Here is a 21416-nt window from a genome sequence, read left to right on the forward strand (position 1 = left end):
CACAGGAGACGGCTTTGTGCTCTGTGTGAGACCTGAATCGCCATAAGAGAATGCCATGGACCTCAGCATTGTATGTTCCTGGCAGGACAATCTTTTTTATTTCCCATGTAGGTATGCCTTTATTTTTGTAAAGAATTAAGGTAAAATTCATATAACATAGAATTAACCATTTTAAAGTATATAGTTCCACGGCATTTGGTGCATTCAGTGTTGTGCAACCACCATCTCTATCTAGTTCCAAAACATTTCATCACCCCCAAGAGGACACCCTGTACACATTAAGTAGTCACGCCTCATTCCCCTCTTCCCACCAGCCCCTGACAACCACTAATGTGCTTTCCATCTCCCTGAACTTGCCTACTCTAGATAACTGACATAAGTGGACTCATACAATATTTGTCTTGCTGTGACAGGCTTATTTCACTAAGCACAATGTTTTCAAGGTTTATGCATGTCATAGAACCTATCAAATTTTATCAGTAATTCCTTTTCATGGCTGAGTGGTATTCCATTGTGTGGATATACTGCATTTTGTTTATCCATTAACCTGTTGGTGGACACTTGGGTTATTTCCATCTGCTGGTGATTGTGAATAATGCTGCTGTGAACATTGGTGTACAAGATTTTGCCATACAAAGTACCATAAGACTGGGTGGCTTAAACAACAGAAGTTTATTGTCTCATCATTCTGGAGGCTGGAAGTCCAAGGTCAAGGTTCTGGCAGGGTTGGTTTCTCCTGATGGCTCTCTCCTTGGCTTGCAGACGGCTGCCTTCTTCCTGTGTCCTCACGTGGCCTTTCCTCTGTGCACACACATCCCTGGTGTCTCTCTGTGTCCAGACTTCCTCTTCTCATAAGAACATGAGTCAGACTGGAACAGCCTCATTTCAACTTAGGGCCTTTAAGGATTTGATTCTCTCCCAATGCAGTCACATTCTGAGGTACTGAGGGTTAGGACTTCAACAGTGCTGGACACACGGTGGTGCTCAGTTACGTGTATCCTCCAGTTTTAATCTTCTAGTGACCTTGCGAGGCAGCTGCTACCATGGATAGATGGGGTAACTGAGTATGAGCTATCTGCCAAGGTCACCCAGCTATTGAGGGTACAGCCAACCTTCAGTCAGGGGTTTCAAGCCTGCAGTCACTAACCTGCTGGGTCCGTCTACTATTCCTTCCCTCGAGTTTCTGTGGATGAGCTCCTACCTGAAGCCAATTTCTGTCCTTGCCCACCTGTCCCGTCATCCGGCTCACGGGCGGTTCCTGCCTCCATCCCCCCTCTCCCCTTGATCACTTCCATTGATAGAAACGTGCTGTTACTTATCCCACCCTAAAACCCAACCCTCTTGACTGTACTTCCCCCTCCAGGTGTCACCCTGAACATCTGCTCCCCACTACAACAAATCTGCTCAAAACTAGTCTGTTCTGGCTCTCACTGTTTCTCTCCTTCTGGTCTCTCTTGAACCCGCTTCAGCCAGGCTTCCTCCTCACTCCCCCGCACCTTCGCCCTGCCACTGCTCTTGTCACAGTCACCAATGGCTGCCACTCTGCCAAGTGCTTCTCCTATTTGGCCTGAGCATTTGATACTGGTCATTGCTCCCTTCTTCTGCAAACACTTTCTTCCCTTGGCTTCTAGGTGGCTACAACCTTCTGAATTTCCTCCTACCTTCTGGTCCTCCCTCTCTCCCCAACTTCTTTTTTTTTAAACACCTTTATTGTTCATCATTGTTTGTTTGCTCTTTAGTTCTTCTAGGTCCTTGTTAAACGTTTCTTGTATTTTCTCCATTCTATTTCCAAGATTTGGGATCGTCTTTACTATCATTACTCTGAATTCTTTTTCAGGTAGGCTGCCTATTTCCTCTTCATTTGTTTGGTCTGGTGGGTTTTTACCTTGCTCCTTCATCTGCTGTGTATTTCTCTGTCTTCTCATTTTGTTTAACTTACTGTGTTTGGGGTCTCCTTTCTGCAGGCTGCAGGTTCGTAGTTCCCGTTGTTTTTGGTGTCTGCCCCCAGTGGCTGAGGTTGCTTCAGGGGCTTGTGTAGGCTTCCTGGTGGAGGGGACTGTGACTGTGTTCTGGTGGATGAGGCTGGATCTTGTCTTTCTGGAGGGTAGGACCGCGTCCGGTGGTGTGTTTTGGGGTGTCTGTGAACTTATTATGCTTTTAGGCCGCCTCTCTGCTAATGGTTGGGGTTGTGTTCCTGTCTCGCTAGTTGTTTGGCATGGGGTGTCCAGCACTGGAGCTTGCTGGCCGTTGAGTGGAGCTGGGTCTTACCATTGAGATGGAGATCTCTGGGAGACCTCTCGCCGATTGATATTACATGGGGCCAGGAGGGCTCTGGTGGTCCAAAGTCCTGAACTCGGCTCTCCCACCTCAGAGGCCCAGTCCTGACAGCCAGCCAGAGCACCAAGACCCTGTCAGCCACACGGCTCAGAAGAAAAGGGAGAAAAAAAAGAAAGAAAAAAATTTAAAAATTAAAAAAAAATAAAATTTAAAAAACTATTAAAATAAAAAAAAATTTTTTTAAGTAATAAAAAAAAGAAGAGAGCAGCCAAACCAATAAACAGATCCACCAATGATATCAAGTGCTAAAAACTATACTAAGATAAACATAAAAATCAGGAACAAGTCAGTTGCATACAGCAAACCCCAAGTCTACAGTTGCTCCCAAAGTGCACCGCCTCAATTTTGGCATGATTCGTTGTCTATTCAGGTATTCCACAGATGCAGGGTATGTCAAGTTGACTGTGGGGATTTAATCCACTGCTCCTGAGGCTTCACTCTCCCCAACTTCTTAATGTTGGGGTGCCCTAGGGCTCAGTCCTCACATCGTTTCTTTTCTTTCTGTATGTTTCATCCCTTACTGATCTCAGCCAGTCCCACGATTTTAAATGCATGTATTTCAAATCTGTCATCTCCTCCCCATTGCCACTGGGTCCCCCTTAGTTCAGGCCTGGCCAGCTCCCTTGGAACTATTATGGCAGTCTCCCTGTCCCCTTCCAACCCCCTGTCCCCACTGTAGCAGATGGGGCATTACATAAAGCAGATCTGGTGCCGACTCTCCTCAGCACAAACCCCTCCGAGTCTGCCCACGGCCTACTGGGTTGTGGGCAAACTCCTCAGTGCCACGTTTGGGGCCCTTGGTGATCTGGCCCTGACCCACCTTTCCAGCCTCATCTCACCTCTCTCGCCTTGCCTCAACCGTGCCCTGCTACTTACGGCACCCCTGGTGGCCACCACCAACCACCCCCTCCCCCCCCCGAGCCTCCCCACTGCTTCTCATAGAATCTCTCCCTGGCCAGCCAGAAGCAAGTTCCTCCTGGTCCTTCAAGTTCTATCTCAAATAAGACCTCCTCCATGACTGGGACTCGTGACTTTCCCGCCTAGCTTCCTCCTCTAGACCATCCTGGGATGGCTGCTTGTTCCTTTGCAGCCGCACCATACGCACCTCAGACTGGGAAGCCCTGGTGCACTTTATTGCCTCTGTTATTTACAGGTCTTCTCCTGCGACTAAACCACAAGTGAATTATTCATTGAGCCCAGATGCTGGGTCTCATGTGTCTTGGGTACCCCAGGTTCCTAGCCAGGGGCCTGGCCTCCACTGGACCCCATGAAACCACCTGAAATCCTGAGGGTTGGGGTGGGGGACGCCTTGCACGCACCGTAAGAGTTCAGTGCGTGTCTATTAAAAGAAAGAATGAATCTTAAATTGTAAACTGTCAGTGCAAAACTTGCCCTGGTGCCTGAAATACTGAGGAGCAGGTTCCACACATTATTTTATAAAGAAGTACAGAGATAATGCAGTGCACGCGGCCGCTCGGAAAACAGTATGGCAGTGCCTCAGAAAATCAAACAGAGAGCTGCCATGTGATCCAGCAACTCTGCTTCTGAGTATGTACCCCAAAGAAGTGAAAACAGAGACTCAAACACTTATTTGCACACCCATGTTCATAGCAGCATGATTCACGATAGCCCAAAGTTGGAAGTAACCCAGTGTCCATCAACAGATGAATGGTTAAATAGATTGTGGTCTATCCGTACAGTGGAATGTTATTCAGCTTTCAGAGGGAAGAAAATTCTGACACCTGCTACAACACGGATGAATTAAGAGGACATTATGCTAAATGAAAGAAGCCAGTTGCAAAAGGACAAATAAACTGCATGATTCCACGTGTATGAAGTATCTAGAGCAGTCAAATCTGTAGAGACAAAGGAGGATGAGGGGGGCCAGGGGCTGGGGGAGGGGAATAGGGAGTTACTCTTTCAGTTTGGGAAGTTCTAGAGACGGATGCTGGTGATGGTTGTACAACAGTGTGAATGTACTTAATGCCACTGAACTGTACACTTAAAATGGTTATGATGGTAAATTTGATGTGTATATTTCACTACAATTAAAAATTTTTTTAAAAAAGAAGGCAGTATACTGTTCCTTTGAGGTGTTCATGTTGACTTGGTCATTTCTTTCTTTTTCTGTCTTTCTTGGTGGCGATTTCATAGGCCCAGTATTTCTCGATCTTCCTGTGTAGTGATCGCCTTGTATCTTCATAACTTTCTTTTTCAGCCTTTTGCTTAGTCATCAAATTACTTGAAGTTTCTGTTAGAATGCTCACTCCTGAGCTGTTTTTAACTTGATATTTTCAGTGTTTTTGTCAGTCCTGTTTATGTGTTTGAAATTATCTTTTACCTTTTAATGTGAATCTATTAACATCTTGTAAAATATCAAAAGGTATGATATACAATACTGGATATCAGTTATGTCTTAAAACTGGAAAAAAACCTGGAGATACAATCCCGGACTGCCTTGAGGACTCCCCATTACCATTTCAACAGTGAGGCTTTGAGGTTCTCTGAGTCATGCAGAATTGGCTAAAACTTGTAGATTGTTAATTGCTGTTTTGATTCTCAGACTTCCTGACATTTCTGAAAAATGGGGGAAAAAAACTACACTTGTGGAGAAAACGGCAGTCGTCATGTGCTTTGTGAGCTGCTAATTGCTGGTCCCACGTTGACACTGAGCACCCGGAGTGGTGGCTGGGGTGGACTGAAAAGTTGGCTGGCCTTTTGCTTATAACTTCTCGATCTCGACTGTATTAAAGGGAAGTTATGAAACAATCAACATGTAAAAACAGTACACTGAAATTTTGTTTCCTAAGAGTAATGGCAGTCGGTTCAACGCAATGAACGTTTTTGAGTGCCTTTTATGTGCCGGGAATTCTGTTAGGCCTTGGGACATATAAATGAGACATGCTTCTTGCCACCAGGCAATTTAAAGTGACCTTGAGGGGACCATGGCACACATTAAAATGTTTAACCTCCTGATTGTTTTCAGCGAGTGGGCCATGGCAATGACAACCATGCAGATGCTGACCGATCCCCTATATTTCTTCAGTTTATTGACTGTGTTTGGCAAATGACGAGACAGGTGAGAGATTTCAAGTCTATTTTTGACCTTTATAGTCTGATCCAAACATATCTTAAAGTTGAAGACAAACTTTAATTTCAGGTTCGTTCAAAGTGAAGATGTGTGTGTTAAATATGACCCCTTCTGTCATTTAACTCAGTTTGATTCTAATTACTTAGAAATATAAGCAGAAAATTGGAAACAACCAACTTCACATCAAAAGGTGCTTTTCTCCTGCCCCTCATTCCTTCTCTTTCTTTCACTTGCCCTCTCTCTGTCAGGGCAAGCAAGCACAGCCCGCTGCTGGGCAGGTGCTGGAAGACTCCCAGGTGTTAGAAATGGGGATGTGACTGAACAAAGCGGGTGGAGACCAGGGAATCCAGGACCCTCTACGCCTCGCCCCAGGCCACAGCCCCTCCCACCCCAAGGTGAGGAGGAAAAGGACTGTCCCAGGACCAGTGGCAGATAGGAAGCTGCTGAGCGTCTTGTCATTCCTTACCCGGCAGTGCATGGGGCCCTGGTAAGCCAGGTGGCCACGCAGGGGTCTCCCTGCCCTAAGCCAGTCGGCCCGATGGTCAGCAGGCCAGAAGGCATGTGCTGTTTCTTCCCTCATCTCCAGCGTCGAAACCTGAGTTTGGGGTCTTACCCTCATGATAGGACATTGCGCCGTACAAATGGACCTGGAATCAGCCAGAGAGCAAGCCAGAGTGCCGGAGGGAGCCAGAGGGACAGAGACAGGAGGGAAACCGAAATAGAGGCAGAGATACAGTGAGAGGGACAGAGGCGAGGGAGAGGGAGAAAGAGCAAGCAAAGTACGGAGCCCTTTCCAGAGTGCCTGCTTGGGTGGGATTGTGGGGAAGAGAGGATAGAAGAGCATGGCCTGGGCTCTCTCCTTCCTGTTGACCTGGAGGTCTGGCCTTGACCGCTTCAGGCACATGAAGGGGACCATATCATATTAAAGATGCGCCTGCTTGGGCCCTGCCCCTGGAGACCCTTCTTCCTGTGCGCCTGGGGAGAGGCCCAGGTGTGTGTAGTTCTTAAAAGCTCCCCAGGTGGTTCTGATATGAACATGAGCTACAGGACAAGTGATCCAGACAAGTGGTTCCCAGTGCAGTCCTGGGGCCAGTAGCCTCAGCCTCCCCGGAACTGAGAGATGCAGATTCTCAGGCCCCGCCCCAGACCTGCTGACCCTGGATGGGGGGCAGCACTCTGTTTCACAAGCCCTCCAGGGATTCTGCTCTACTGGGGCGCTACTTAAACTTCATTGTGCACACAAATCCCCTGGGGATCTTGTCAAAATGCAGTTCTGATTCATGGGTCTGGGGCAGAGCCTGAGAGTCTGCATTTCTAACAAGCTCCCAGGCTGTGCTACTGGTCCACAGATCACACTGGGGTAGCAAGGATCATGAGAGGATAGACAGATATACCTTCAGAAATTAGAAAAAAAGTGGGGTGGCGTGGGGTTCTAAGCAGCCAAAGTCGATTTCACAGTCCTCAGGCCCTCCCTTACAACTTGCTCGTACTTTTAGAGCCAGCTTCCCCAAGCTGACTGGGCTCTTGCATCATCTGAGTGCGAGTTCACGGCTGATTCAAAGCAGCCAGTTAGGTAGAGGGGTGGGAGGTAGAGGAGGGGCGGTCTCAGCGGCAGGCACCCGATGGTATGAGTAACAGGGAACGGCAAACTCATACTCAAAAGGCATGGACACTGGCCTGAAGTCTTACTGTTTTGTAGTGCCATGTACTCGCAATTTGTACTGATTTCCAAGCCAGTAACAAAATTAAATGATGGTTACATTCAGGTTAAGACAAGAAGATATGAAATACATTTCAGAAAAATTACATAAAAAGGCTGAACACAGAAAATAATTCTGATGCTTCTGAAGGGATAAGCACCATTTTTGTGGATGTGAAGTAGCTTATTCCTCCCAAATGCCTAAAGTGTGTGTGTGTGTGTGTGTGTGTGTGTGTGTGTATATAGCATCTTCAAACTGACTTCCATTCTTCATATTGCTTAGTGCCTATTTTCATGTCTAATTTATATAATTTTTGTAATGTTTACTGGATTTTTAAGAAAGAAAATGAGGGGTTTGGGTTAGAAGATTTCAGATGCCTCTTACAAGCTTTAAGATTCTGTCCATGAAATGTGTATAATTAATTTCTTTTAAAATACCATTGTTAATGCATTAGAAGGAGACACACCAGTAATCAGTCTAACTATGAATTAAGTTACAAGTGAATGAGATATGTAGCTTGTCAGAAAAGATGCATTAATGTGACAAGATTAACTTATTTTTAGGTTTCCTACTGCTAAATCAAATAAGCTTAAGTCAGTGTAACATTGTTAGACATTTCAATGAAATGAACTAGTCTGTGTGCACAAATTGATATCAAAGGAACTGAGGGAAAAAGTCATTGAAGGACTCCAGAGAAGAGTCTCAAAGACATTCTGCAATAACCTCAGTTTAACAGACTTTTTACCCTTTTGGATTGGTTTAATAGTTGATGTTTTTGTCCATCAATAGGTGCAGAATTTCATTATGGATTTCTATGGGGTTTTTGAGACCACACTTTTTACAGTATATGGTATAGTTTCAAGGAGAAAAGGCTAAAACAAACTGTGAATCACAGGGGCTTAATCTTTTATCTGTATCTAGCAGTTGCTAATTCCTCTGATGAAATGTTTCCTGAACTGAGTTTAACACTACAATACCCTTCGGATGCGAATAGCAGTCCTGACCTAACATGAATAGATGGAGCCTTTGTGTCCCCGTGTTGTGGGTGCCAACCAGCTTGGGCTGAGCCCCGCCCACCCTGACCTCCCATACCTGCTACCCACCTGGCCAGAGTAAGGCTTGTAGTCAGTGGCGATACCCACCTCCACGGCCCGCCCAGCCAAGCTCCCAGATCCAGAATGCGGGCTCAGGGTTAGGACTAAAGACTCATATGACTTCAAAAATATGTCAGTAGAAGCTTTGCTGTCCTGTTGATAAATGTATATTTTTAAACGTTTGAAAATGAAATACAGACCTTCCATTTCTATCCTTGATTTAATTGCTTCAGTATATATGTAACTGTTATATTTTTGCTTAAAATTCATAAATTTCTTGGTGCCAATAACTTATAAATAGAGCATGACTAAGCTGCACAGAAAAATACTAGAAAAAATTGACATAATGTACTTGGCCAGATTTAGTTGATTTAGTTCATCATTGATTTGGTTCATCTAAGAACAAGATTAAAAAAAAAAGTTTTGTGTTTCTCTGAGAGCAATCCTTAAAGGTAGAGAGAGGCAAATCTTAATCTAGGGCAGCTGAGCAGAATTCCTTAGGTTAGCTAATGTCATAGCCTGGTGAGGAAAATAACAATTTCAGATGGAGTTTGGACAGTCCTGAATTGATCATTGTTTCGAATTGAGAAGCTTGTCTCTGGTCTAGTAAAGTAATAAAGATAAGCTTAAAAAATAAACTTTCCATCAGTGACCCTGGTTGTCACTCTAGAGATGACAGAATTAGTTGTGACAGTGTGCAAACATCTCTGATTAGGGAATAGATCTTTAAAGTACGCTGATGCACAAAAATATGCTGGGTAGTTCTATTTGGTTTTGTTCTAATTGGCTTTGCTTCATTGAATAGACGATGAGTATTTCACTATGTTTTTACATTAGAATTCTGGTACATGGTAGGCTCCCAGTGCACGCCTGCTGCTAGGATCATTATCATCATTTCCAGATCGTCTCTATCACGGCTACTAAATGTCAGCTACTGGCTAGAACGTCACGGCAATGGTAATTCTGTGCTGGAATTTTGCTAGCCCCATTAAGAATTACCTGAAACAGCAACTGAGAGGATCGTGTGGTTTTCCTCCTTATTCTGTTAATATAGCGAATTACAATAATAGTTTTGTGTTTTTTTTTTTTGGTAACCTTGATCTTCAAATCTTAAACCAGCCTTGCATTCCTGAGACAAACCCCACTTGGTCATGTGGTGTTACCCCTTTTACATTATATATTGCCAGGTTCAGTGTGCTTACATATTGGTAAGAATCTGGGGATGTATGTCCATGGAGTTGTCTCTGTGGGAAGGTTTTTAATTTTGAGTTGTTTGTTTAACAGAAAAGGACTTTCTATTTCTTCTTCAGTCACTTACCTGGGAATCCCCCTCCCTTCTCCGTGACTCAGAATGTGCTTCCCCAAGGGAAGCTGGGACGGTAGTAGGACTTGTCTCATTGGTTTCCATTCTGAGCTGGGGTGGGGTGTGGTTATCCCAGTCCTGTGCTCCTGGCTGTTGCCAATGTCTACAAACAGCTGGGTCGTATATTTTGTCCAGCTCTCTAGTTGTTTCTGGCAGAAGGGTGAATGCAGGCTGTTCTGTCATCGTGGCAAGAAGTGGAAGCTCCATAAGCTTTCTTAGGCACTGAAAAGTACAACAGTTTTTGTTGCTTCAGGTTGTTTCTCAGCCAGATCTATAAGCTTGGCCCAGAAACTAGAGACAATTAAGTTCTACATGGCCTCAGTTTTCCTTTTAATCTTTGGCTATATTCCAAGTTGTAGCTTAGCTGTCTTTCAAAAAAAAATTAGTACCAGTTTGTTTTAGAAATTGAACTTTAAAACTAAACCTTATTTCTCTCTCCATTTAAGTTTCCTTCAGCATTCGAGTTTAATGAACTATTCTTGATTACAATTTTGGATCACCTTTATAGCTGTCTCTTTGGGACTTTCTTGTGCAACTGTGAACAGCAGCGACTGAAAGAGGTAAGTGTATTATAGCCTTTGGCTTTCCTGATTGCTCGAGTGCCTTTCCCATTAAGTGCCACTGCAGAAGGGGGACTGAATGGAGAGGGGACTTGGGTCTCGCCCTGCTGCTGTCTGTAAATGGAGGGGTTGCACGAAATGCCCTCCCAGGGTTCACCAGCCCCAGCGCATGTGTCTAATCTTCCAGCTGAGTTGACGAAAGCCCCTTCCTTTACGGGTGCTGGGGCCCAGGGAGCCCACAGCTCCCTGAGGTCTCCAGGGTCAGGACTAGACTCTGGACCCCCTAATCTCCAAAATGCTATGATCCTGCTTGTCTGTCTCTGTGCTCTTGGGCAGAAGGGTACTGGGAGACCGTGGACAAGGAAGTCTGTAGATGAGCCCAAACCTCTCCCGAGGTAGCAAGCTCAACTTTGTTTCCATCAAGCTGATAAAGGAGCAGTTACCAAGCTTCTCTGTTAGATTTACCTCTTCCTTTTCTCCTCACTTTGGGATAAAAGACAGAAATGATCAAAAGTGAGGAAGCATTGGGGGAAGGCAGCTTAAAGAGTGTCCTCTGGTTCATAGAAAAGGACTTCTGCCAGCGGGTTTAGTGTGCTAGAACATTTGAGAACTTAGGAGAAAACGGCAGGCCCCCAGAGCCCACCTCCCTCTCTCTCAGTGCACAGCTAACCACTCCCTCACCCCATGCCCTCTCTGGCCTTCCCTGCTCAGTCTCTTTCCTTTTAACCCATCTGTAAACTTGGAGTCGCCCGGGCCCGGGTCCTCTTCTTGTTCTCTCTCTAGGTAACGTAATCTGTCTTGGGGATCCAAATGCTGTTTCCCTTCCTCCCCCACCCTTCTGCATCCCACTCAGTGGCACCTCTGCGCATCTCGGCGCTAAGGCCACACACATGCATAGGGGCCGTCTTCAGTCCCTCCCCGCCCTCACCTCAGCTGCCTCGTGCAGTCCCTCAGCGAGTACCGCCAGCCCTGTCCCCAGGACGGGTTTGTAATCTGGCCACGCCTCACTACTCCGCCACGACAAGCCTAGTTGAAGCCTACCCAGCCCGCAGTCTCGCATCTGGAACTAAGGCAGCTGCCCAGAAACGAGCATTTCTGACCTCCAGGGAATCCAAGCATAGCGACCAGGGCAGCGCTCCCAAACTTCAGACCGGTCACGTGCCTCTCCTCTGCTTGAAACCTCCCTGTGGCTTCCCACTGTGATCAGGGTCAAGTCCACATTCCTGAGGGCCCAGTGTAATGGGGCCCTGTTAACCTCCTAATGAAGAAAAAGAATTTAAACGAGTGAATTTTATGGTATGTGACTTATCTCAATAAAGCTATTTTTAAAGAAAATGTCAACAGAACAATATGATTCATATGTAGAATTTAAATCCTTGTGGTCTTATCTTTTTTTTAAATCAAAATGTACTCTAAAAAATCAGCTCTCTTGAGATGTAATTTACATACCATACAATTAACCCTTTTAAAGTGGACTGTTCAGTGGTTTTTAATATATTCAGGGTGCAACCATCACCACCATCTAATTTCATAAAATTCTCATCACCCCAAAAAGAAATCCCATACCCGTTAGCAGTCACTCCCCATTCCTCCCTCTGCCCAGCCCCCGGCAACCACTAATCTACTTTCCGTCTCTATGAATTCACCTCTTCTGGACATTTTGTATAAATAGAATCATACAGTTATTTGTCCTCCTGTGTCTGGCTTATTTCACTAAGCATACTGTTTTCAAGGTTCATCCATGTTTAGCATATACCAGTGTGTCATTCCTTTTTCATGACTGAATAATATTCCATTGTATGTACAGACCACAATTTGTTTATCTAGTCATCAGCAGATGGACACTTGGGTTGTTTCTACTTTGGGCTCTTATGAATACTGCTGCTGTGAACATTCATGTTCAAGGTTTTGTGAGGACATATGCTTTCACTTCTCTTGGGGAGACACCTAGGAGTCCAATTGCTGGGTCATATGGTAGCTCTCTGTTTAACCCTTTGAGGAACCACCAGACTGTTTTCCAAAGCAGTTGCAATATTTAACATTTTTACCAGCAATGTCTTAAGGTCCCATTTTCTTCACATCTTTGTAGACACTTGTTATTGTTTATCTTTTTGATTCTAGCCATCCCAGTTGGGTGTGAAGTGATACTTCATTGTGATTTTCGTGTGCATTTGTCTGAGGACTGATGATGCTGAGCATCGCTTCATGTGCTTATTGGCCATCTGTATATGTCTGTGGACAAATGTTTATTCAGAGCCTTTGCCCATTTTTATTTGGGTTATCTTGTTATTATTGAGTGAAAGAGTTCCTTATGTATTCTTTACATATATAAGTCCCTTATCAGATATGATTTGCAAATATTTTCTTCCATTCTGTGCACTGTTTTCTCACTTCTTTGATGGTGTCATTTGAAACACACGTCTTTAATTTTGATATAGTCCAACTTATCTGGGGTTTTTTTGTTGTTATTTTTGCTTGTGCTTTTGTTGTCATATCTAAGAAACCATTGCCTAACTCAAGGTCATGAAAATTTAAGCCTGTGTTTTCTTCTAAGAGTTTAGCTCTTATGCTTAGGCCTATTGTCCATTTTGAGTTACTTTTTGTATGTGGTGTGAGGTAACGGTTCAACTTCATTTTTTTGCATGTGGTTATCTAGTTGTCTCAGCACTGTTTGTTGAAAACATTGTCTTTCTCCCATTGAATTTTCTTGGCATCCTTGTTGAAGATCAGTTGACCATAAATGTGAAGGTTCATTTCTCTACTCTCTATTCTTTTTCATTGATGTATATGTCTCTGTCTATTCATCCTATGCCAGTACCACCTGTATTGATTACTGCAACTTTGTAGTAAGTCTTGAAATTGGGAAGTGTGAGACTTCCATATTTGTTCTTTTTTCCCAAGATTGTTTGGCTATTTGGGGTCCCTTGAATTATTGCTGGTGTTTCTCTTGTAAATATAAAATATAAAATATGAAAAGATCCTAATCTCTTGTGTCTAGATAACTTGGGGAGAAGTCAGCTGTCTTGGGAGCAGCAGAATGGTGGAAAACACTCCTGGCCTCACCGTTTTCTCACTTTGGCTTTGTACTTGATCCATGTTTAATGTCTGTCTGCCCCATCATGCCTGTGGGTTTGGGTGTCTGCATTCCGATGAGCAATGCGAAGTTACAGTGTACTGTAAACTGGGGAGGTGGGGCTCTATACGTTAATTTAATGATATATTCTCTATATAAGGCTTCTTCAGCCTGCCACCCCACAGGTTCCCCCCAGATAGCCATGATTTTCCAGTGAAAGGAATCTTATCTGTAAATTCTACCTATGGTCCTTAATATTAAGGGTCACACAAGCAAGGTGCAAAAAAGAATAAAAAATGTTTTTGTTAAATATGGGCCCCATCATCCTGGGATTGTTAGAAAGTTCTAATTCTGCCTTCAAACAGACACAGTCGCCAGATGTCATCTGACTCAGCAATACGTTTTTCTAGGACAGTAACTGGTTTGTTTTTGGGTCATCCCAGCACGAGGCCGTGCGTGCAGAGGGATGGGGTAGGACTTAGTAAATGTTCCTGATTTTTATCAGTTGAACCCGCTTCATTGTTCAAGTCCTTTTCTCCACGTGGTACAAATTCTTGAGGCTATGAAGGAAAGTTGAATTTATTTCAATGTATTCCTTTTTTGTTTTTCAGGATGTATATACAAAGACTATATCTTTATGGTCTTATATCAATAGCCAGCTGGATGAATTTTCTAATCCCTTCTTTGTGAATTATGAAAACCACGTCCTATATCCTGTTACTAGTCTGAGTCATTTGGAATTATGGGTGAACTATTATGTGCGATGGAATCCACGAATGAGGCCTCAGGTACCTTTTTGTTTTTCTTTTCAAAAAAAGCATACCTTTCTGCCCAAGGAAACATGGTGGTGTAGAATTACGTGAAGGTACACAGCTGATGAAGTGTTGTAAATTACTGCATTTGTCAGTCCTTCCGATGACTCGACTTGGTCACAGCTTACAGACTCTGGTAGCACAACAGAAAGAGGGCACGTGCCGAGTCACAGAGCACGCACCCCCTTGAGGAAGCGGTCGTTTCCCCCTCCCTTTTCACTGTAACATCTGCTGAGAAATATTACAGAACAGTGCACAGCAGGGCCAGGCAGCCGAGCTGTGGTCGCCCTTGGTGTTCGGTGGCTGAGCTCTTCCAGCTGGGTGGCCGGGATGTGGTGGGTGTGGGTGAGGAGAACAAGGCAGCCAGCCCTCACCTCCACGGGCAGATGGCTTTCTACTGAGGGTTCTGGGCTTTTTTTTTTTTTTAAGTTGAATTGTCTTCGGGTTTACTGGCCGTGCACCAGGAGCATGTCTCCAGGGCCCAGTTTGACCTCATCACTTCTGTCGGCCCCAGATGTGCAGATACGCCTTTCCTCTCTGCCCTCCTCCTGCTTGGTCCCTCCCTCTTGCTCTGTGCCTTCAGAGTCTCTCCAGGCACGTTTCATCTGTCTCCTTCTGCGTGGGCAGCCGTGACAAAGTCCCACAGACTGGGTGGGTCAAACAACAGAAATGTATTGTCCCCCAGTTCCGGAGGCCAGAAGTCCAAAATCAAGGCGTCTCAGGGTTGGTTCCTTCTGGGGGTCGTGAGGGCAGGATCTGTTCCAGGCCTCTTTCCTTGGCTTGCAGACGGCCATCTGCTCCCTGTGCCTTTTTTTTTAAAGTTTCATTTTAAAAAAAAATTATTTATTTATTTATTTTTATTTATTTTTGGCTGTGTTGGGTCTTCGTTTCTGTGCGAGGGCTTTCTCTAGTTGCGGCAGGCGGGGGCCACTCTTCATCACGGTGCGCGGGCCTCTCACTATCGTGGCCTCCCTTGTTGCGGAGCACAGGCTCCAGTCGTGCAGGCTCAGTAGTTGTGGCTCACGGGCCCAGTTGCTCCGCGGCATGTGGGATCTTCCCGGACCAGGGCTCGAACCCGTGTCCCCTGCATTGGCAGGCAGATTCTCAACCACTGCGCCTCCAGGGAAGCCCTCCCTGTGCCTTTTCACATCATCTTCCCTCTATGTGTATCTGTGTCCAGATTTCCCCTTTTCATAGGGACACCAGTCATACTGGAGTAGGGCCACCCTACTGACCTCATTTTAACCTCATTACCTCTGTAAAGACTCTCTCTGCAAATAAGGTCACATTCTTTGGTACTGAGGGTTGGAATTTCAACTTACGAATTTAGGGGGGGACACCTGTAATAGTCCCCAAGCCCCACTAACCATGGGGAGGACTGAACTGTTCATGTCCCTCTCAGTTGCGTGGCATGTGAACGTGGACAAGGCCGTCACTTCACTAACCTTCCCTCCATGCTAGGAATTCGCTTGCTGTAGCCTTGGTTTCGGGCTCCGTCCTGACAGTGCAGCCTGCTGCCTGGGGCACCACTTCCTGCTTGTGCACGGCTCACCACTCGCCTCGCCTCGCCTCGCCACTCGCCTCCTCTTTCCCTTACTGTTTCCTTGCTCCGTCCACCAGTTCCGTGAAGCTTCAGCTATGGAAGCCCTTCCGTCCTCTAACCCTCTGAGTTGGCTGCGCTGCCCTGGAGACCTGAGGACTGTCCTCCAGAGCGTCACTATCAGGGCCTGTTCAGCACAGCACTTGTCCTTCTCCCGGAGCAGCCCCTGAACTGGGCCTCCCATCACCCCCCACCTACGCCCCCGTCTCCTGGCCTGCGATGGATGCTGCATCCCGCCAGGGGCCCCTCAAACCCTCTGACCCCAGAACGCTTTCCCTGCCCTCGGCCTCACACCATGCTGACAGGGGACACTCAGAGAACCTTTTCTTATGAAACCTTCCCTGACCCGCCCCTGCACTTACTCTGAGGGCCCAGCTTCTGTCACCGCATACGAGGCAAATGTCGCTAACGTGGACATGGGGACACTAGCTGCTTCCCGCGTTGAAGTGGCCAGGGCAGCGGGCATGTCCACACCGGCGCGGACATGCTGGGCGCCAGCAGGGCCAGAGCACGTTTCTACCTACTGAACACCAGGGTTCTGGATTTAATGTGTGTTTTGAGTAGCAAAAATGCCAACTTTTAGGAGTTGTAAAGTGTTCCCTTTATTGAACAACATCTGAAGTTGAGGCACAGTCTCAGCTCTTTTCCCATGAAACCAAACAACAGTATACAGTTAGGCAACTTCTTCGGTCAGTGGTCAGTATTCGAAATACAGGTTTTCAGTTTCGTGGCCAGTAAGCCATCAGTCACTAATTTCAGGCGTCCTGTGCTCACGCCTGTACCGACGAGCACCCCTCCTGTTAGTTCCATGGCATCTGGAAAGTTAACAATCGGCCGTGGCCTTCAAAAAGCCACCTCACGAGCATGGTCCCCAAACCTGTCCCCTTCCCTCTTGTGAGTAACCCACGCGTCTTGAGACCCTGGACTCGTGCAGCCAAAGTCAGTCCTGCGACGGCCCCTTTGGCGCCTGGCGGCCTCCTGTCACCCGCCCCGCCCCCCCAGGCCTCTGGGTCTGTCATCTCAGCTCCCGGATTCCCTTCTCCGGGCCACAGGGACAAGGTGGTGTTCATCGCCATTTCCCTCTCCTCTTAGATTTGGCATTCTGCAAGGCTGGCCCCTGACACAAGCGCTGTTATGAGACTGAATCACCCCCAGGCGAGCTCCCGGCGCAGCGCTCCGCCCTGACCCGGTGCCCTGACCCGGCTCGTGGTCTTCGGCTGCCAAATCCAGGGCCCCTGGAGCGCTGCTTTCCAGTCTTGAGTCGCTTAGGCACCCAAGCCTTCCGGCAGCTCCTTCCTACGTGTTGTGTTGTTAGAAATACACCAGGGCTGAGGTCTCCTACCGCCCCGCCCCCCTCCCCCACCCGGCTCCCTCTGCTGGCGCTACCAGCCTGGCCCTGTGCTGGTCACGAACTTGGTGAGGACAGGGCCCAACTCCTTCTTCAAGCCTGCATGCTGCACGCTTCTCTGTTCTCGAGGGCACTCGAATTCGTACTCGTCTGAGCGCACTCAGCTCAGGACGATCGTGAGAAGCACAGGCATTGCTGCTCTGGGATGAGGCTCTCGGGGGCGCCCCGGCCAGGGCCAGACCCCGACCCTGGCAGTGAGTCAGTGCCCACTGCGCGGAAGGTCCCCAGCCTCCTGAGACCTCGCAGGGGTGCGAGTGGCAAACGGATCCCTACAGAGCCCGGCACAGTGCTTGGAGGGCTCAGGGGGTGGTCTAGCTTTGTGCGTCCCCCCTGCATCTTCAGGTGAGGACTTGATCGCAGGGGCTGTGGGCCACCGCGGCTTTGCAGGAGGCTCACGGTAGCAGCGCAGCACAGCACAGGCACGGGAAGGGCAGCAGCGGGGCCTGGCCAGGGGATCAGCGTGAAGGCTGGTGTCCAGTGATGGGGCAGGGAGCCGGGCTGGGCAGAGCAGAGGCGGGGGCAGGAAAGAAAGGCAGGGGCACAAGGCGGCTGGCCTCTTTGAGGAGGAGGGGCTAGGATAGCTGCCTGGAGGGGGCCGCCTGGGCCTCCCTCAGAGGATGGCTGTGTGGGGACTCCCGTGGCGTTTAGTGTCACACATGCTAGCGCTGGGCGACTGGCCCCAAGATGGGCATTTTCTCAAACGAGCATGCCTTTGATCTATTGTAAATGAAGATAACGTGTGACAAAAGATAACGAAGGCTGCGTGGAGACTAAGATGAGAGTCTCGGGCCTGGGCGGGTGTGAAGTTGCGTGTCACCTGCATGGCTCGCCTCTCTGACCCCAGGGCCTGGCTGTTGGTAATGGTAGCTTGATCGCAAAGCGACTGGAATCGAGTCCCACCAAATGGGAAAATACCCAGTAGGTCCGAGGCTAAGAGGGGAGCTGTTGCCCACCTCCCAGTGGCCTCTCCTTGTTTGGGGGCCTTTGCCATGGGCCTCCCCCACTGCCACCCCCTCTCTCCTCCCTGGGGCCGAAGTCAGGAGTGTGTTCTGAGCCTCTTCTGGGCGGGTTACCGGGCACCCTCGCGCGTCATGGACACCTGGCCGCCTCCCCCGCCGCCCCTGCCTTGTCTGGCTCTGTCGTCCCTGTCCCCCTGCCCCTCATCCCTCGCATGCGCTCACCTCTCTGGTCGCTCACTCTCGGGTCTCGCGTCTCTCTCACCTGTCTCCTACCTTCCCGCTTCGTCCACTGGGGTGCTCACCACTGGCACCCCTGATGGGATGGCTCCCAGACTTCGTGGGGAGGTCATGATGAAACACGCAGGCGTGGCAGGAGTGCAGAGTCTCCAAAAGGCCCCCGCCCAGAGCAAGTGCCCTTCGAGCCTGTCCCTGTAGGATGAAGCCCAGCCTGTGAGCGAAAAGGGTCGGGGGATGGTGCCCCAGGCAGAAGGGACAGCACACGTGTGGCATCTTCCAAAACCTGGAAGGTTCGGGAATGCAGGAGGGGAGAAGAGGCAGGACTTGGTGAGGGTCAGACCACACAGGGCCTTGAAGCCAAGGTCAGGATCTTACCTGCAGGCCCGCAGGAGGAAGCCAGTGGAGGCTGTTCATGGCGTCCCGGAGCCTGGCCGGGGCTCAGGGCCCAGGCTGGCGGCTGCTGCCCCTTCGCCCCTCAGGCGGTGACTTCCCTCCCCGGTCTGCTTCGCTCCACGAGGGCAATGCCAGCTCTGGGCTGTCTGGGCTGCAGCAGGTGCCCAGGGCAGCTTGCGAACTGAGCGCGGGAGGGAGTGGGTGCTGTGGCCGGAAGAGTCGGGCTGGGAGGCTGGGAGGCCCCACAGCCCGGGAGCACCGTTCTCATCTCTGTGCTCTGCGCATCGACGGGTGCAGGAATCGGCTGAGGCGGGGGGCGGCGCTGGCGTGGCCGGCACAGGCTTTGTGAACAGGGACGGGAGCCAGTGGCCTGGGCCCCTCCCCCGGCACTGCCCCCTCCAGGGCCTTCTGCCCGCGCCCGTCCAGGCTGATGAAGACACGCGGCTGCAAAGTGCAGGAAGTGCTGGTTTAACAGCAGGGTTTTCAGTCAGCAGCGCGACGTACGGAGATGCAGAAACGGAGGTGCAGGGGGTGTGCGGGGCCACGGCCATCGATGCTGCTGGGTGGTGGCCTCAGCCGAGGGAGCACCCGCTGGGGAGGACAGCCAGGCCACGGCTCGCGGGGAGGGGCCCCTGTGCCCGCGGCGGTGAGGGCGAAGGGCGGGAGGCGGGGGCCGGGCTGGGGAGCGGCGGGAGGCGGCGCTGACCCGCGTCTCTGCCCGCAGACGCCCATCCACCAGAACCTCAAGGAGCTGCTGGCCGTCCGCGCGGAGCTGCAGAAGCGGGTGGAGGACCTGCAGCGGGAGGTGGCCGCGCACGCCTCGGCCTCGTCTGAGCGGGGCTCCTCGCCGTCACACTCGGTCACGCCCGTGCACACGTCGGTCTGACGCCGCTGTCCCTGCGGCCCGGGCGGGGCACCTGCGACTTGTCCGATTAAGGCCCGTGCCCGCCACGTCTCAACGGCGCTTTCCACCAGTGACCGACCGTGTGCTAGGGGACAGCGTAAGTGCTGTTGTGTCGTCAACACCCTTTTCCCTCCTGCCAGCGCCTTCCCAGGGCCGAGTGGGGGACACTCGAGCGAGCGGAACGCAGGGCTCAGGCTCAAGGTGGGGAATCCTCGTGAAAAGCCACCCCGCTCCCCTAGTGGCCACGTGGCAGCCCCGTGGCTCCTTCCAGCTCTCCGCTGCCCCTCCAGGGCTTTTCAGTTAACTCTGTGCCGGGGAAGACAGGCCGTCACCGTCTTCCCCAGGGCCTCCTCGCGCCAGGGGTCCTCCGGTACCACTTCTTGTTGTGTACATATAAGGTATTTTTAAAAAAGAGAAACATGCCTTTATTTTCCTACGTCCTTTTTTTATGTTTAGACTAGTCACCCAAGGAGGCATCTGCTTGACAGGACTGGGTGAGGAATTTTCAAAGCAAGCTCATGCTAGCTTTGACGTGGTACATTTGAAGCACAATTTGAATGTGGCCACTTAAGGCCATGTGTTCCGTCCTCACCCGACTCTGGGACCTGCCACTTCCTACTGCTGACAGCTCTCTGTCACAGCGGGTCTGCTCTCGCCTGTTATCTGCTGTCTGAAATAATCGTTCTCGTTTTATCGAGATCCCTTCAACTCGGTTTATTCCCGTCACTGCATGTCGGTATTTTAAAGCAACCACTGCGCTGTGACTTCAGATGCCGAAAGCAGAGCACTCGCCTCCCTCCGTTTCCTCATCTCAGAGCCACTCGGGCCTCTCCTCCCCATCTCACACCTTCACTCACCGGCTGGGCTCTGGGACTCCATCAGTCTGGGCAGGAATTAATTGACTGTCAGCTGGTTCATCCACTAGAGCTAGAGCTCTGAGCTGCTCCGCGTGGCGCGTCATGCAGAATCTTGCACATTTGCGCCCCACCCTCCTCCTTCTGGTGCCCAGGGCCGCGCCCATTTCTGCCAGCCCCGCCTGGGACCCCAGCGCTGCAGGAATTAAGCTGGCCTTTGAGTGGGGGAAGCTCATCGGGTCAGACCTGCATGCAACTGCCTTGTAGTATCTGGTTGGTTTCAAATTCCTGGATGCTACCCAGAGCCCTACACAGCGACCTGATTTTTGACAACGTCATTCTTAAAGGTTTCTCACACTCAGATACTTAGAGAGGAGATGGTTTCAACTTGGAACCTTCTGATTCTTACAGAAAATTATCTGGTATCTATAAGGTATCAAATATTTATTCGAGGTAATTTGATAACCTAAAATCAATTCTCCATTTTTATCATCTGGGGGATTTGCTTCTAAACTGTGTTTTAATTGACATAACTTTTGATTCATGCTTCCCACATAGCTGAAACCTTATTTATGAAGGGATAAACTGGATTATTCATTGACATACTGATTTTTTTAAATGGGGACCCATTTTTTCCCCAGAAATATCACATAATCCCCAGCTGCACTAAGACTGCCAACCTTGGTGTGGGCTGGAGGCGGCTTTTGACAGAGCCAGCGAAGCCAAGTGGGCCATCCTTGCCAATGTCAGCATCCTGGGCCCTAGGAGGACCCCTAGAGGCTCCCATTCGGTTTGAAAGCAGCACAACAGATCATTTTCCTTTGTGTGTTCCTAGCACAGAACTGTTTCTAAAACAACTTGAAGTACAGTTTTGTTACCTAAGCACTTCTTTTTTCGGTTTTATTTAAGTGTACTAGAATGTAAAACCTCTATGGTTCAGATTTTTAAAGACTGGTGCAGTATTTTATTTGCGTCATCTGATGCACTGTATTTCAATCTGTAATTAAAATAATGTTTGCTCTGTGGTCTCA

The 21416-nt window shown here is 48.9% G+C and overlaps 1 protein-coding gene across 12 annotated transcripts in view; it reads left to right on the forward strand.

Annotated features, from left to right (window-relative positions):
* The window catches only part of MTMR1 (myotubularin related protein 1), a 67079-nt gene extending 45663 nt beyond the window's left edge, over nucleotides 1-21416 (forward strand). For 7 of the 12 annotated variants that reach the window (XM_036839389.1, XM_036839392.1, XM_036839390.1 and 4 more), the window contains 4 exons: nucleotides 5324-5416; nucleotides 10032-10145; nucleotides 13830-14006; nucleotides 21027-21416. In XM_036839389.1, the coding sequence (XP_036695284.1) occupies nucleotides 5324-5416; nucleotides 10032-10145; nucleotides 13830-14006; nucleotides 21027-21293 (651 nt within the window). In that variant the 3' untranslated portion in view covers nucleotides 21294-21416. Of the gene's footprint in view, nucleotides 1-5323; nucleotides 5417-10031; nucleotides 10146-13829; nucleotides 14007-19351; nucleotides 19938-21026 lie in introns of those variants that run through there. The other 5 variants (XM_036839398.1, XM_036839395.1, XM_036839397.1 and 2 more) reach the window with 2 other exon arrangements.

Source organism: Balaenoptera musculus, chromosome X (assembly GCF_009873245.2).
Source record: "Balaenoptera musculus isolate JJ_BM4_2016_0621 chromosome X, mBalMus1.pri.v3, whole genome shotgun sequence".
In the NCBI taxonomy this organism is placed as follows: Eukaryota; Metazoa; Chordata; class Mammalia; order Artiodactyla; family Balaenopteridae; genus Balaenoptera; species Balaenoptera musculus.